The sequence below is a fragment of the Bactrocera oleae genome, chromosome 4, assembly GCF_042242935.1.
Source record: "Bactrocera oleae isolate idBacOlea1 chromosome 4, idBacOlea1, whole genome shotgun sequence".
Taxonomy (NCBI): Eukaryota; Metazoa; Arthropoda; class Insecta; order Diptera; family Tephritidae; genus Bactrocera; species Bactrocera oleae.
The window spans coordinates 72,372,856-72,385,310 of record NC_091538.1 but is presented as its reverse complement, the minus strand read 5'-3'; the positions used below and the strand labels follow the sequence as shown (position 1 = coordinate 72,385,310).

General features: G+C 37.0%; 2 protein-coding genes across 2 annotated transcripts in view; one reads left to right on the top strand and one right to left on the bottom strand.

The window, feature by feature from the left end:
• Window positions 1-272: 272 nt before the first annotated feature.
• LOC106616505 (uncharacterized) overlaps window positions 273-12,455 on the bottom strand; it is a 16,945-nt gene continuing 4,762 nt past the window's right edge. Inside the window, exons 3-7 of the mRNA XM_070108531.1 lie at window positions 4,822-4,990; window positions 3,994-4,280; window positions 2,929-3,489; window positions 533-721; window positions 273-464 (exon numbers count right to left, since the gene is read on the bottom strand). Of these exons, the coding sequence (XP_069964632.1) occupies window positions 378-464; window positions 533-721; window positions 2,929-3,489; window positions 3,994-4,280; window positions 4,822-4,990 (1,293 nt within the window). The 3' untranslated portion in view covers window positions 273-377. The remainder of the gene's footprint in view (window positions 465-532; window positions 722-2,928; window positions 3,490-3,993; window positions 4,281-4,821; window positions 4,991-12,455) is intronic.
• On the top strand, window positions 5,973-7,261 carry LOC106616586 (uncharacterized). The gene is made up of 2 exons (XM_014233345.3): window positions 5,973-6,287; window positions 6,917-7,261. Exons 1-2 carry the CDS (start codon window positions 6,087-6,089, stop codon window positions 7,232-7,234), a joined length of 519 nt encoding a protein of 172 aa, XP_014088820.2. The 5' UTR covers window positions 5,973-6,086; the 3' UTR covers window positions 7,235-7,261.

The following is a 12,455-nucleotide window of genomic DNA, read 5'->3' as shown; positions in this document are numbered from 1 at the left end:
AAAAATATATAGCATATTGGGTCACATATTATCTACTCTCAAACTGGGCTAAAGTTCGAGGTTGTTTTATTAAATAGCGTCGAAGTATAGAAAAGGAGCGTTACAATTTATTCTGAAAAAGCATTAGGCTGCATTTCTTAAAAAATTATGAAACTCACAAGTACACATATGGAAAAAACAGTAGAAATCTGTTGTACTAGTACAAAAAATTTTACTGAACTTGTGAAACATATAAATGAGGCGAACCCAGGTCGAAAAACGACGGCTATAACTTTCTTGCTTAATTTTCCATTTTATTTGAAGTTCAAAACTACTATAAAAATAAAATCGATAATTCTTTAATACACATGTGTATAAATAAATGTGAAATTCGTCATTTAGTGAAATGTTGCAGACGTTCCTTGTTTGGCAGTAGCGAGTCCACCCAATGACTCTTGCAGTGAACGCAAAATGCCTATCGGTATCTAAACGGAATTAAAAAGAAAAATATATATTTATAATTGTTATTATAAGGTCTCTTTCAAAAACTTACGTTCAAAGCACTATTCACTACCGCTGGGCCGACGTTCAGGTTGATGTCGGGTAGCGGTGATGGAGTGGCAAAATTGAAGTTATTCTTCTCCACCTGTCTGGTCAAATGCTTCGAATGTGCGACACCGGCACCAGCATTGTTGTAACTGTTGGCGTTGGCGTTGGCGCTGGCGCTAGCTTGGGCAGCATACTGAGGCAAGAGCGGAATCAAAAGCATTTATATAAATAGTGTAGTTTTTATGTTAACATATAAAGAGCGGGTTAGTTTTATTTTCATCTCACATAAATAAAGCATCATAAGTCGTAGTTGTCTGTTTACTTTCAAGCCATTTGTAATATTGTGTGCTTTGGTTAAAATTAAAAGTGAATAAGCTTTGCTAAATATACTTGTGCTAATATGTGTGCCCAAATGGGTCCTTGTGTATATATTTAGGGAAAATACTATTAATAACATACCCAATTAAACACTAAATTTTACAGCATTACCATATTTCAAATAATTGGATGAAGTATAAAAGTAAATATTGTTTATTATTGCCCAAGTTATTAAAATTTATGTAACTTTGTGATATATTTAAAAACATACAGGTATTAAATTTTTATTATATTTTCACTTGTCAAGCGGGCTTTGGCAAGTGCAATTGCATGTACACGGCGTATACGTAATATTTTTATTTTGCTACGGTGACTTAAATTCAGATGCGCTTTGAACTTCAACTACAGATTAATTTTACAAGAAAAAAAAGAAAAATCATTAACTTCGATCGCACCGAAGCTAAATACCCTACACTGGTGCATTTCTTATAGCATAAAAGGGTATAAAAACATCTTTATTTTGATTTTGATGGGTGAGTTTGTATGAATATATGAGCAGCTTCTCGGAATCGCACAAACTGAGTAGTTCGCGTATATACAGACAGATGAACAGAGCGGTATGGCTAAGTCGGCTCAGCTCGTCACGCTGATCATATATATATCTATATTTGTAGAGCAGAAATTTCCTATAAGACTATGAACTTTTTAATTAAAAATTCTATTTTTTAATTGAGTTATAAAATTTAGAAGAAAAAAACTGATTTGCTCTAAAATAGTCCAATTTCAACCTTTCATATGTTTTCAGGTAGTTGAGAGCGAGATATGAATCTTTCTATCTGATCATAAGAGAAAATAGATAACGGTGTAGAGGAGGACCTTCCCGTTACAATTAAAAGCTGATACTTGGAGAGCCTTTCTTGGACGTGTTTAGCAACCAATTTTTCGGACTACCAAGCGAAAAAAAAACATTCGTTTTTTTTGACCCTCTCTTATATATATATATATATTTTATGGATCTCGGAAGTTTCTTTCTGTGTGACAAACTTTGTGGCAAACCCTATATATATCAGGGCATAACAATAATAATTAGTAATGCAAAGCGAATTTCAATCAAATTCTTCTATGCCACATTTCAAATTAGAGCTCAATTTCAGTTAACGTTAACATTGTAAAGGGTATAAACATATCTTAATTTTTTTTTTAATTATCACCAAATGGCTAATTGGGCTTAATACTATCCTGATTATATGACTTTATTTCTTTATAGTAGTGTTTTAAATTAATAAATAACGATAAATTGGGTCAATTTCATTTCATAATTTATAATATTTTTTTTTAATTTAAAATTTATAAATATCGACTTATTCGCACAACCACAACCAAATAACCACATAAAAATATATTCGAGTGTTATTTAAACAAAAAAATATACCAAGACTTTAGCCTGAAAGCACACCAAGTATAACTACAGTTACCCCTCAACGAATAAGCGAAACAGTGAGCAATAACTGAGTAGAGTAATTAAGCAAACAAAACCCAAAAACAAAGCAAAAAACACAAAAAGGGAAACAATAAAAGCTGCTTGCAACAGCGACACGCCACAAAATGCATGTACAATGCCTTGCCTCACCGTTGGTGAGAGGGGCTTGCGGATGCGGGGCAACCGCGTGTATTTAACCGCACAATTTGCATAAAATGACAAGTGTAGGGACGTTTTTTTGCATTTTGCATTATGCGCGCGTGTGAGCACATAGCAGTTGACACATTGCACCGCTATGCATGATAATGGAAGGCGAAGCGGGAAGGAGGGAATCGCATTTAGGCAGGAACAAGCGATACGAGCGCTGGTTGTACGCGACGTATGAGCAACTAAAATAGCAATGCCTACACCGCCCCAGTCAACTTGACTGCCACCAATACCACGGTAAATTAAGCAGACACACCGCTGCGCTACTACGTGCATCACCGTTTTTCAGTAATTATTTTCTTTCTTCAGCACCCATGCACACATTTTAATTTTCATTTATATCAAATTCTTTTTGTGGTTTCGAGATTTGTTTTCCACTCGCTCGTAGCGGCTACCTGCGAGTGTTGCTGCACAGCAACAACTGATTGTTGGTATTTGGTTTTTGTTGTAGGCGACGTATCTACCGCGCTAACACTAGCCTCCGTCGTCCAACGCACGAGCTGTGTTTGCAGATGGCGCTCCTGTTGCCGCTGCAGATGGCGTTCACGTTTATTGGGTCGGGTGCGTGACTTTTGGCGCAAGCGTTGCCGGCTTACTACGATGGTGGGTGGCGCTGCAGCATGTTCGGCACCGTCGGCTCGCTGTGGAGTGTCGCTGAGTTGCTGTGGGCTCTCGGCTTTCCCTTCGCTCTCTGTGGTGCCACGGGCGCTTGGGGCTGTTGCCGGGTGTTGTACAACGGGTACAAGTGCAGCAATTGATTTCATGACGTAGTTATGTTGTTCTTTGGCAGTGGAGGCAGCGGCGGTGCCGTCATCGCTGTCATCATTCTGGTTGCCTGATGTAGCGGTTGAAATCTCATCAGCATGATTAAGAATGTCGGTGCTGGGGGCATGACGGTTGACAGTGGTCTTACGGTCAGAATTATTGGGATTCTTATTTGCGTTATTGCTGTATGACTACATATAAGAGAGGAGGTGTGATTCAAGCGAAAATTTATTATAACAGTTTCTTTCTTCAATTATATGTATCTATCATTTGTTACTATGAAAAATAATTCAATGTTTGAAGAGAAAGTAACTTTAATAATATTATATTTATTTCATGTCAAAACGTAGATACGGATTCCATTAGTTTTGAGTTAACTAGCGACTGACAGTCTTCAAATGTTTAGAATTGTGGAAAGTTGAGCTAAATAAGACTTACAGTGACTATGTCATAGCCTTGTTCTATTTATATTCAAATTTTCACATTTTTGGCATCACACATTGCAGCGTAAAGCAAAAACGAGATGATAGCAGAATTAAATAGAAAATTTGATGCGCCGGTAGTAATAGGTGATAGTAGGTAAAAAAACACAGGGGCTTGCTTTCTTTCGGTAGGTCTCTGTTAAAGTTTTATTTTGTTTTTCACTTCACTGTGTGTTTAGCTTTAGCGATAGGCATATCAGTGCAAATACTTACACTCGGTTTAATGAGATACTTCTTCGGTGGTCGGACCTTTTGAATGCCATCATACTCTGCAGAGTTGCCAGCGGGCTTAAAGTCACTGGGGCCACTAGTCACTGCGTCAACTTGATTGCTGAAAGCTCCCGGAAAGATGTGATTTTTCGTACTGGCCACAGTTCTACCGCCGGAAAAAGCTTGTGAACCCGCATAACCACCTCTGCTGGTATCTCCGCCAAGAATGGCTCCAGCACCGGTCTGTGGATTGGCCTCAGCACCGGCGTACAGTACGCCAGCGGCATCACCTGATGGTTGGAAAGTGGTTGAAGCATTTAAAAAAACTGTATAATAATTAAGGCTCATCGAATTCCTATGCGAAAACTAATATAAAATGGAACTCCATTCGCACACACAGTAGTTAATTTAATAAGAAAAATTAATTAAAATCTCTCAAACGCCTCTGATTTCTGGAGCTTCATGGGTGGCACATGTACATTAATTCCCGTGAAATTAATGTGGTAAATATGAGTATTGCTTTCACATGAAACGTTTTAATAAAATGTGTAGCGCCACACTGTTGCCATAGAATGCTTACATAATAATTAATTGCCGCCGAGAAAGTTTGAACTCACAAATTACTCCTTAAGGAAAGGCATCAGTTACAGCATTAGGGCGCTGATACAGAAATTCGCCACAAAATAGGCAGAGTGTGGTGAAATAATGCTTTGAATATTGAATAGCAAGTAAATATATCAGTTCATAATTTGAACTAGAATTATCACTTTTTCAGCGAGAAAAACCAAATTCGTCCTGTTAGAAGAAATATATATGAAGTATTTATATTACCATCTACACTGCCTCCTAAGCCAGCACCAGCTCTTTGTCCGAACGGTGTACCAGCCGAAGCGCTTAGGCCGCCATGCGCTGCGTTGCCAGTAAGTAGACCACCTAGACCCGCCTCAGCGTGATAACCACCAAAATTGACGCCAAATTTGCCATCTTTAAAGGTGAGAAGCTGGAAACATATAACAGTAAGTAAAAGATAAAAATATGGAATCTAATCAATTTTAATACTGTACAGTTTTTAAATAAAAATAAACAAATTCAGATAGTTAACGGTGTATTGTCATCAAAACAACTGCGTACATAGCAGACCAACATAAATTGGGCACTGTTATCATTTATGAGTTCGTCATGACATGCGCACACACTTAACTGGCCGAAAAGACTGAAAGCTTTACAGCGATATCTTGCACCAGTATAGGAACATATATGTTTAAAGATAGTATTGTACATATGTATACCATATGTGTGTATGAGTGTACGACTTAGATCTTATCTCTGTCAATTACAATAAATGTAAATAAGCTGGTTCGATATTGTCGATCTATCAATTCGTTATCATTATAAAGAGGTGCGTACAGTTATACTTAAACAAAATGGGACAATGCAAGTATTGGAACTATTAGTTACGCATGCAAAGCTACAAATAATGATAGTAGAAAATGTTCGTAAATGGGTGGTGGCAGACACCTCAATATTTCTATGTACAGTTATATCGAAATAGCGATTTATATTTTAGTAAATATTATAAACTTCATGGCATACTTCCTGTCGTTTTTAATTTCATATAATATATTATTACAGCGTGGCAACACCATTGGAAAAATATATGGTTTATAAACCATAATGTTACTTCGTAAAGTAAGAATAACTGAAAGAGCCACCGTTATTAAGTGATTGAATAATAATTGATTTAACTGCAATATATCTGCATTAAAATCCAAAGTATATTCTACCTAATCCACCACTTTGCACCGGCATTCAGGAAATCCTTTATTTCATATTCTTTAAAAAATAGGTCAACAGTAGTCCCACGATTATATTTTCAACTGTGCCGATCAAATGTTATATCAAATACCCGTACATATGTTCGACGTATTAAACGCAGACACTTTCAATCAGGGTTTGTGTGTTTTGAATGCTCTGTATTGGTTGGTAGTAGGCGCTTGACGGAAACGACGGCGATAGCGATATTAGTTGTGTGTTCACAGTTCTACGTGCATGGTTAATTTGGCCTGCGGTTGTTCGATATTTTCGGCGTAGCGATAATGAGTAATAAACATTCGAAAAACACCGAAAAGCTTGTGTTGCTTTCACTTTTTCTCTGCACACTCAGCACATTGCCAGCGTTATCTAGTGCGGTATCTTTAACGTGGGGTCATGTGGGCAAGTATGCCTCACCTATTTACGATGAAGAAATTAAGCTCACTGATAACAAACCGATAGTTAAAGTTACATATCCACAACAGGTGAGTTACATGTGTACTATTTACAATAACGAAAGTGAAAACAGAATAACAAATTCCCAACGTTTTTTGCAATGCACAGTCATTGAGTGTATATGTAAGCTTCCACTACTGAGATTCAGAAGTGTGTGTGTTGGCAAGTTTGGGCAAAGACGTCCACGATTCCTTCACAAGGTCGAATTGACTTATAAATAGAAGTTTTAACCTTGATAGAGTTCAAAATACACGTCGTACGGCTACTTGACAAGCAGACAGAACTTTCCTTGATCATGTAAGAATTTGTTATATATTTAAGATTGCCTTTATTCTTGGCATATTTTTCTTTGAAGAAGCTTTTTGTGTCAGAGAGTTATAGACATGACTTTAGTTGAACTTTGGTTTCAACAACCTATAGTCACAGCTGATAATCTCAGCGAAGTCAATAGCTTACCTACGTACAACTTTGCTATGAAGCACCGTTAAGGACGAATCTCATTCGTATCTGATCTATAGAGAGACTGTGAAGGTAAGCACGAAAAAGTTATAATTTTAGAACTTGCGTTAATTAGTGCAAGAACGCGCTCTCTTGTAAACCTCAGATTTTGATAAAATGTAATGTTTTTTTTTAACAGTGTTCTATCTTTGCTCCACAGGGTGACACCAATCAGTACATCATAACCGCAATACACGCATTCGACGCAAAAACACCACTGTACACGACAGCAGACGCTGAACGCGCCGCCGATGCACATTTGGCAACCGTGAATTCTGCAAGGGTAACGGTTTTGCGCGGTGGCATTGGCTTTAATTACACAACATTACAATTTGAAATGCCAACGCCCGCTTATCAGCTATCAGCTGCAGACAGTGCTCCGAGCATTGGCGGTGACCCTGATGGCGGTAACGCTGCGAGGCGTGGTAATAACTTACGGGCACACTATCAGCTTGTTATTTACGGCATTGATTTATAGCATAAATAAACTTAATTTATTAAATTATTCTTCGGTTCTCATTTCAAATAATCATATATATGAAATTAGTTAAATAATGATTTAATCTCAAATATTTTATTTAGTTTTTTGCTTTTCATTAAATGCAACCAAATTTCGCAAATAACTGCCAACAAGGGAGAGAAATTTTTAAACTAAATGAGAAGAAAACCAAAAAAAGCCGCGTTGGAATTTCCAAGATCAAATCAAACGAAGCGAATGGCGCTGCCATGGGGGTTCACCTGTTCTTCACTTTCGCTTTGCCGACTACATACGCAAAGACAAAGACAATATACAATTAATTGTGTCTTTGTTCGTGCATTGTAGAGATAATAATTATTTGAAACTAACGCCTACAACCATTAACCCAATAGTACAAACAAAAATAGTATACGCATACCCAGTAGAGAAATTGACATTTTGACGAATTTGACATTTTGATGTCCTATGAGTTCTCAACTGACACCCTCTGCATATTTTTTCCACAGCCGCGAACTGGTAGGATGTAGTGAAACCACCGAGAGCCGATGAATAGAAATGAACATTTTGCACATTAGCGCTTGCGGCTGACACTGACACTTAGGAAGTTACTAACAGGTTAGAGCATTCCCTTTCATTGTTGTTTCAAAATCATGATTTTAAACTGGCCAAAAGCATTATTACATGATCAATCCATCTAACTACCAGACCAAAACAGGTTACTTGTAGACGACCTGCGAAATTTATGGCGAAATTGGAGTAGTTTCTGAACTACATAGAGCTTATTGAGTTCCTGCAGGGTCACATTTGTCTGCTTATAGGTATGTTCTTACACCTATGACATTGTTTGCTTGCTACTTTTTCACCAAGTTTTTACAGCGGCTGTCGTGGTTGTTGCGGCGGCTTTGTGCTCGAGACTCTGCTCGGCACTTCAAGTTACGAGGAAGCATATACATACATACATACATTTTATTTAATTTGTGATGTGACACTTTTCCTCTGACAGACTGTTGTTCATACACTGGCAACACGTTGCATAGGGTATAATAGCTTTGTCCACTAGGAGTTGATATTGTAAATGATCCAAACAAAACAAAAAAAAATTATGTGCTATAACTCGGTCAACAGTTAAGCTACAGAACAAATTTAAGCTGTGCTAGTGAAACCGGATAGTAATCGCAACCACCTTTCTTATAAAGTTATGTTCGAAACTCCGAAAAGCGCGATACATTTCTAAAGAGCAATGTCAGAAAAGTAAAATTTAACGATGAGATTTAACAATTTAAATGCATTTCAACAATTGGATAATGGGCGTGGCACCGCCCCCTATATGTAGGTGCAATTTAATATCTCAAAAACTAATGTATATAAATCAAATTTCATATCATTCCTATCATGTTCTCTTCTTTCCGCTTGGATATGGTTGCAATCGCACTACAAACATGCCCACTGCCAATACCATCCGATCAAATATGACTTGGACTGGTTCATATAAACTGCCCGCGTAAGCCGAATCAATATATGTTTTGCCTAGATTGTTACAACATACAATATTTTTGATGTTCTTGTGAAGTTTGATCTCTATATGTCAATTGGTGTGTATTTGGCAGCTGTTACGACATGGACGAGACGTGGGTTTATGAATATAACGTCGAAACTGTTCAACAAACTAGTGAATGGCACTCCAAAAATGAGCCGAAGCCGAAAAGATTACATTAAAGTCATCATAGTTTTCTTTCATTGCCGTGGTGTGGTTCATGATGAATTCGTTCCGCAGTGTCTAACGGTTAATAAGGAATATAACTTGCCCGTTTTGAGGCGTTTCCGGCGATTTTCCACGACGATAATGCACCGTCACATTCTAGCATGATTGAGACCGACTTTTTGGCCAAACACGAACCGAGAGTCATTGTTGAGCCAGCGTATTAGCCAGAATTCTCTTCCTGTGACTTTTTTCTGCTTTCTTAATTCAAAAATACGTTTCCGGGCACGCTACATAAGTCCATTTATGCTATTAAAAGTCATTCGCTCTAGGCACTGAAGGACAATCCAGCCCCGGCTTATGACAAGGCGATAACAAAAATTTGTATAAAAATATGTGAATCATCAGATGGTATAACGTTCTTAAGAGTTACCACAAACAGTGGTTCAGTCGGTATATTTCTTCGCTCAGCAAAGCTTCTAAAAAGTAGTGTTTATTCGGGTTGAAACCTAATCTTTCCTTACTTGTTGTTAAACTACAACAACCAGATAACAGAAGTAACAAGAACGGCAAGTGCTGATGCAAGGGTGGCAAGGAGGTGGGAGCAAGGCGGCAGGCATTCACTTTCAAAGTGCGCTCAAGTGTGACTAAATACTCTCGGCCAATTTGGGCTGCCATGCTTTGGCGGCAGCGCGTGTGCGTGTGTGCCTGCTTATGTGCTGGTGCGAACACTGAGTTTTCTGACCTTGCCGCGATGTCACACGAGTTTCTTGCTTTTTCCTTTACCTTTCTTCTTCGAACAAATAGATTTTTATCGCAACTTATTTTGAAATTAGCATTTTGCAAAGGTTGTGATTCATGTGTATGTGCGTGTGTGTGATCTTATAAATAGTGTGGCCATTTTTCTGATTCCTTTCGCTTTGCGATGAGGTGTATTACCGACCGGTACAACAACAACAACCGAAATGAAATTCTTATTTTCACTAATCGCGTTGGCCCTTTATTTTCTTCAGGTGCAAAGTTTATCGGTGATTTCGTTGGCTTTTTTTTCGTTGTCCAGTTAAATTGAAATTGAAATTAAGCTCGTAAAGTTGATGATAAGCGGTGTTTATTTAGACTGCCACGAAAAAGGTCGCCATTTTCATACTTTTTCACGCCTTGCATAAATTTGCTCCTTGACACTGACACTGTCGGTTTGTGCGGTTCGGTTTTCGGTTGTTCATCATAGGGTTGGCAGTTTTTCTCATCAGATATTTTATTCCATTTGAATGAGACGAGAAAAGAAAACATTTCCCGACTAAATTTATGCAAATCAAGTTTAGAGGGCTGTTGAGGTAATCGTTAATGCCTGTTAATTTAATCAATTTATGTTATAACGGTGAGAAATAGTCGTACAAAAAATGGAGAAAGCTGTGCCTTAGATCTTGAATACATAGTGCACAGCTATTTCGAAAAGGACTCTTTGAACTACATGACTTTTTCTAAACACTTTCCATGAGTTTATAGTAATTTTTGTAGTCAGACAAAAACTGGCAAAGTATTGTGGATCGAAAACTTGCTCCTCTACCCATGCGACTAACTGTATTAAACATTTTGAACCATAAAAAGTAATTCAGTTTACCAAAACGCATAAAATAACAATTGAATCAACAGAGTAAATGCGAAGTGGTCATATGAGAAGTTTATTATTGTTCCACCTTTTCAAATGGCTTTGCATTTTTGTGGAATCCACTATATCAGATTTATAGAAAGTAGTGTCTCACTTTTAACTACAAATCCTCTCAAAATATATTATGTTACCTGCATAGGATTTAATACCAATAACACAGAAATACTTTCACAACTGTCTTTGAGAAACATACAATTATGTTTGCGGAGCTTCTTCTCCTGTTTGTGAGCTAGTTACTATTGTAGAAGCTTGAAGCTTTTAGCGAAACGACTTTTACTATGATTTCAAATTAAAATTTAGTGCTACAGTATTTATAATTTGGTTCGTCAGTAGTAAAACTTTAAAGAATATGGCATGAAAGAATAAAACACTTGTTGGTGTTGAAGATTTCAGACATTTTCGGTTGAGAAAACCTAGACACGGTCAGAAGCAAGCATACTTTCCTAACGAGTAGTGATAAAACTCTCTCCAAATGTCATCAACAGCGGCCAAGGACCTATTCCCGTACAGATGTATCACAAAGTTTGAGTTGAGCTTATTTGCCAAATCTGCAATAATTTTCGTCTAATGTTCAGCTTTTGTTTGATAAATTTAGATGCAAAAAGTTGTCATAAAAAGAGGTTAAAAAGTGGCCGCAGGTGACAAATGTGCTACCAAATTTAATATTCGTATATATGTATATACGTTCAACATCCTATGGATTAACGGGTAATCGTTTGTATGACTGTTTGCAGAAATTTGCATTTTAATGGCTACATTTTGAACTATTCATTTGTTATTTGTCTGGAATGGAATGTTTGTTTGTCTGGAGCCAAAGTGCGAAATTATTTTAATTACGAAAGCAGAATTGTAGACAAATTTATTAATCTAAATACATATACATAAATTTGCATAAATTCAGAAGTTTTTTTTTTAGATTTGCTGTATGCGAACAGATAGTGCATGACTTTAAGCTGTAATTACTAATAAAAAAGTTGATGATGAGCAATGACTTTTAATGTTCTTAAAGCTTTCACAAAATTAAACCTCTGGTTACGCACAATCCCCATCAATTTTTTTATTACAAGGAAAGCATAGAGAAGATAACCAAATGGTTACCATCGTTTGGCAAAGCTTGGAGTGTGGCGAATAGAAGAAACAACTGGTGTAAGTTAAATAGACTGGCACAATTAAATTGACGCAGAATAGCAAGAGAATATACAGCTTCAAGAGATTTCAGAATGAACAGAGTTGTAAACATTATAAGATGAGTGTACAAATTCTGTTATGAGAAATAAAAACATGTCAAAATACCAACATATAAATGGAATACAGAAAGTGAAACTGAAGACGAAATACATATGTGCGTCTAAAAGAGTTAAACTTGTAATGGAGTATGTGTAGACTTTGCCGTCACTCTATTAATCTATTAATACCTTGACTATTTATAGGTTCTAGCATCAGATTATAGGTGACCAAGGTTACTTAATTTCGTTAGCCAGTAGAATACAAGTAGTAGTTAGCTGGAGGTGGTATAGATTATCTCCCTCTCATTAACTTGCCTGGCAATTAGGTCACAAATTTCCATAACGGAAAATGATCGTTACTTACAACAACTGATAATCGAATTGTGCATTAGCACCCCGCTTACTTGCATTAATTTACTGATAATTTCTGTAATTAACCACTATAAAAGCCAGTTTGCTCACTTTAATTGCACATACACGTTAAACATCCTTATAGTATATGATTTTACGCAATGCTTCAGTAAGCTGGTTAGATCATTTTGCATATGTGTTATAACTACTGTAGTGGGTTTTTTGTAACTCAAGTGAATCAGCGTTTTGGCTGCTTGATTTATGGTTCTAACTTAA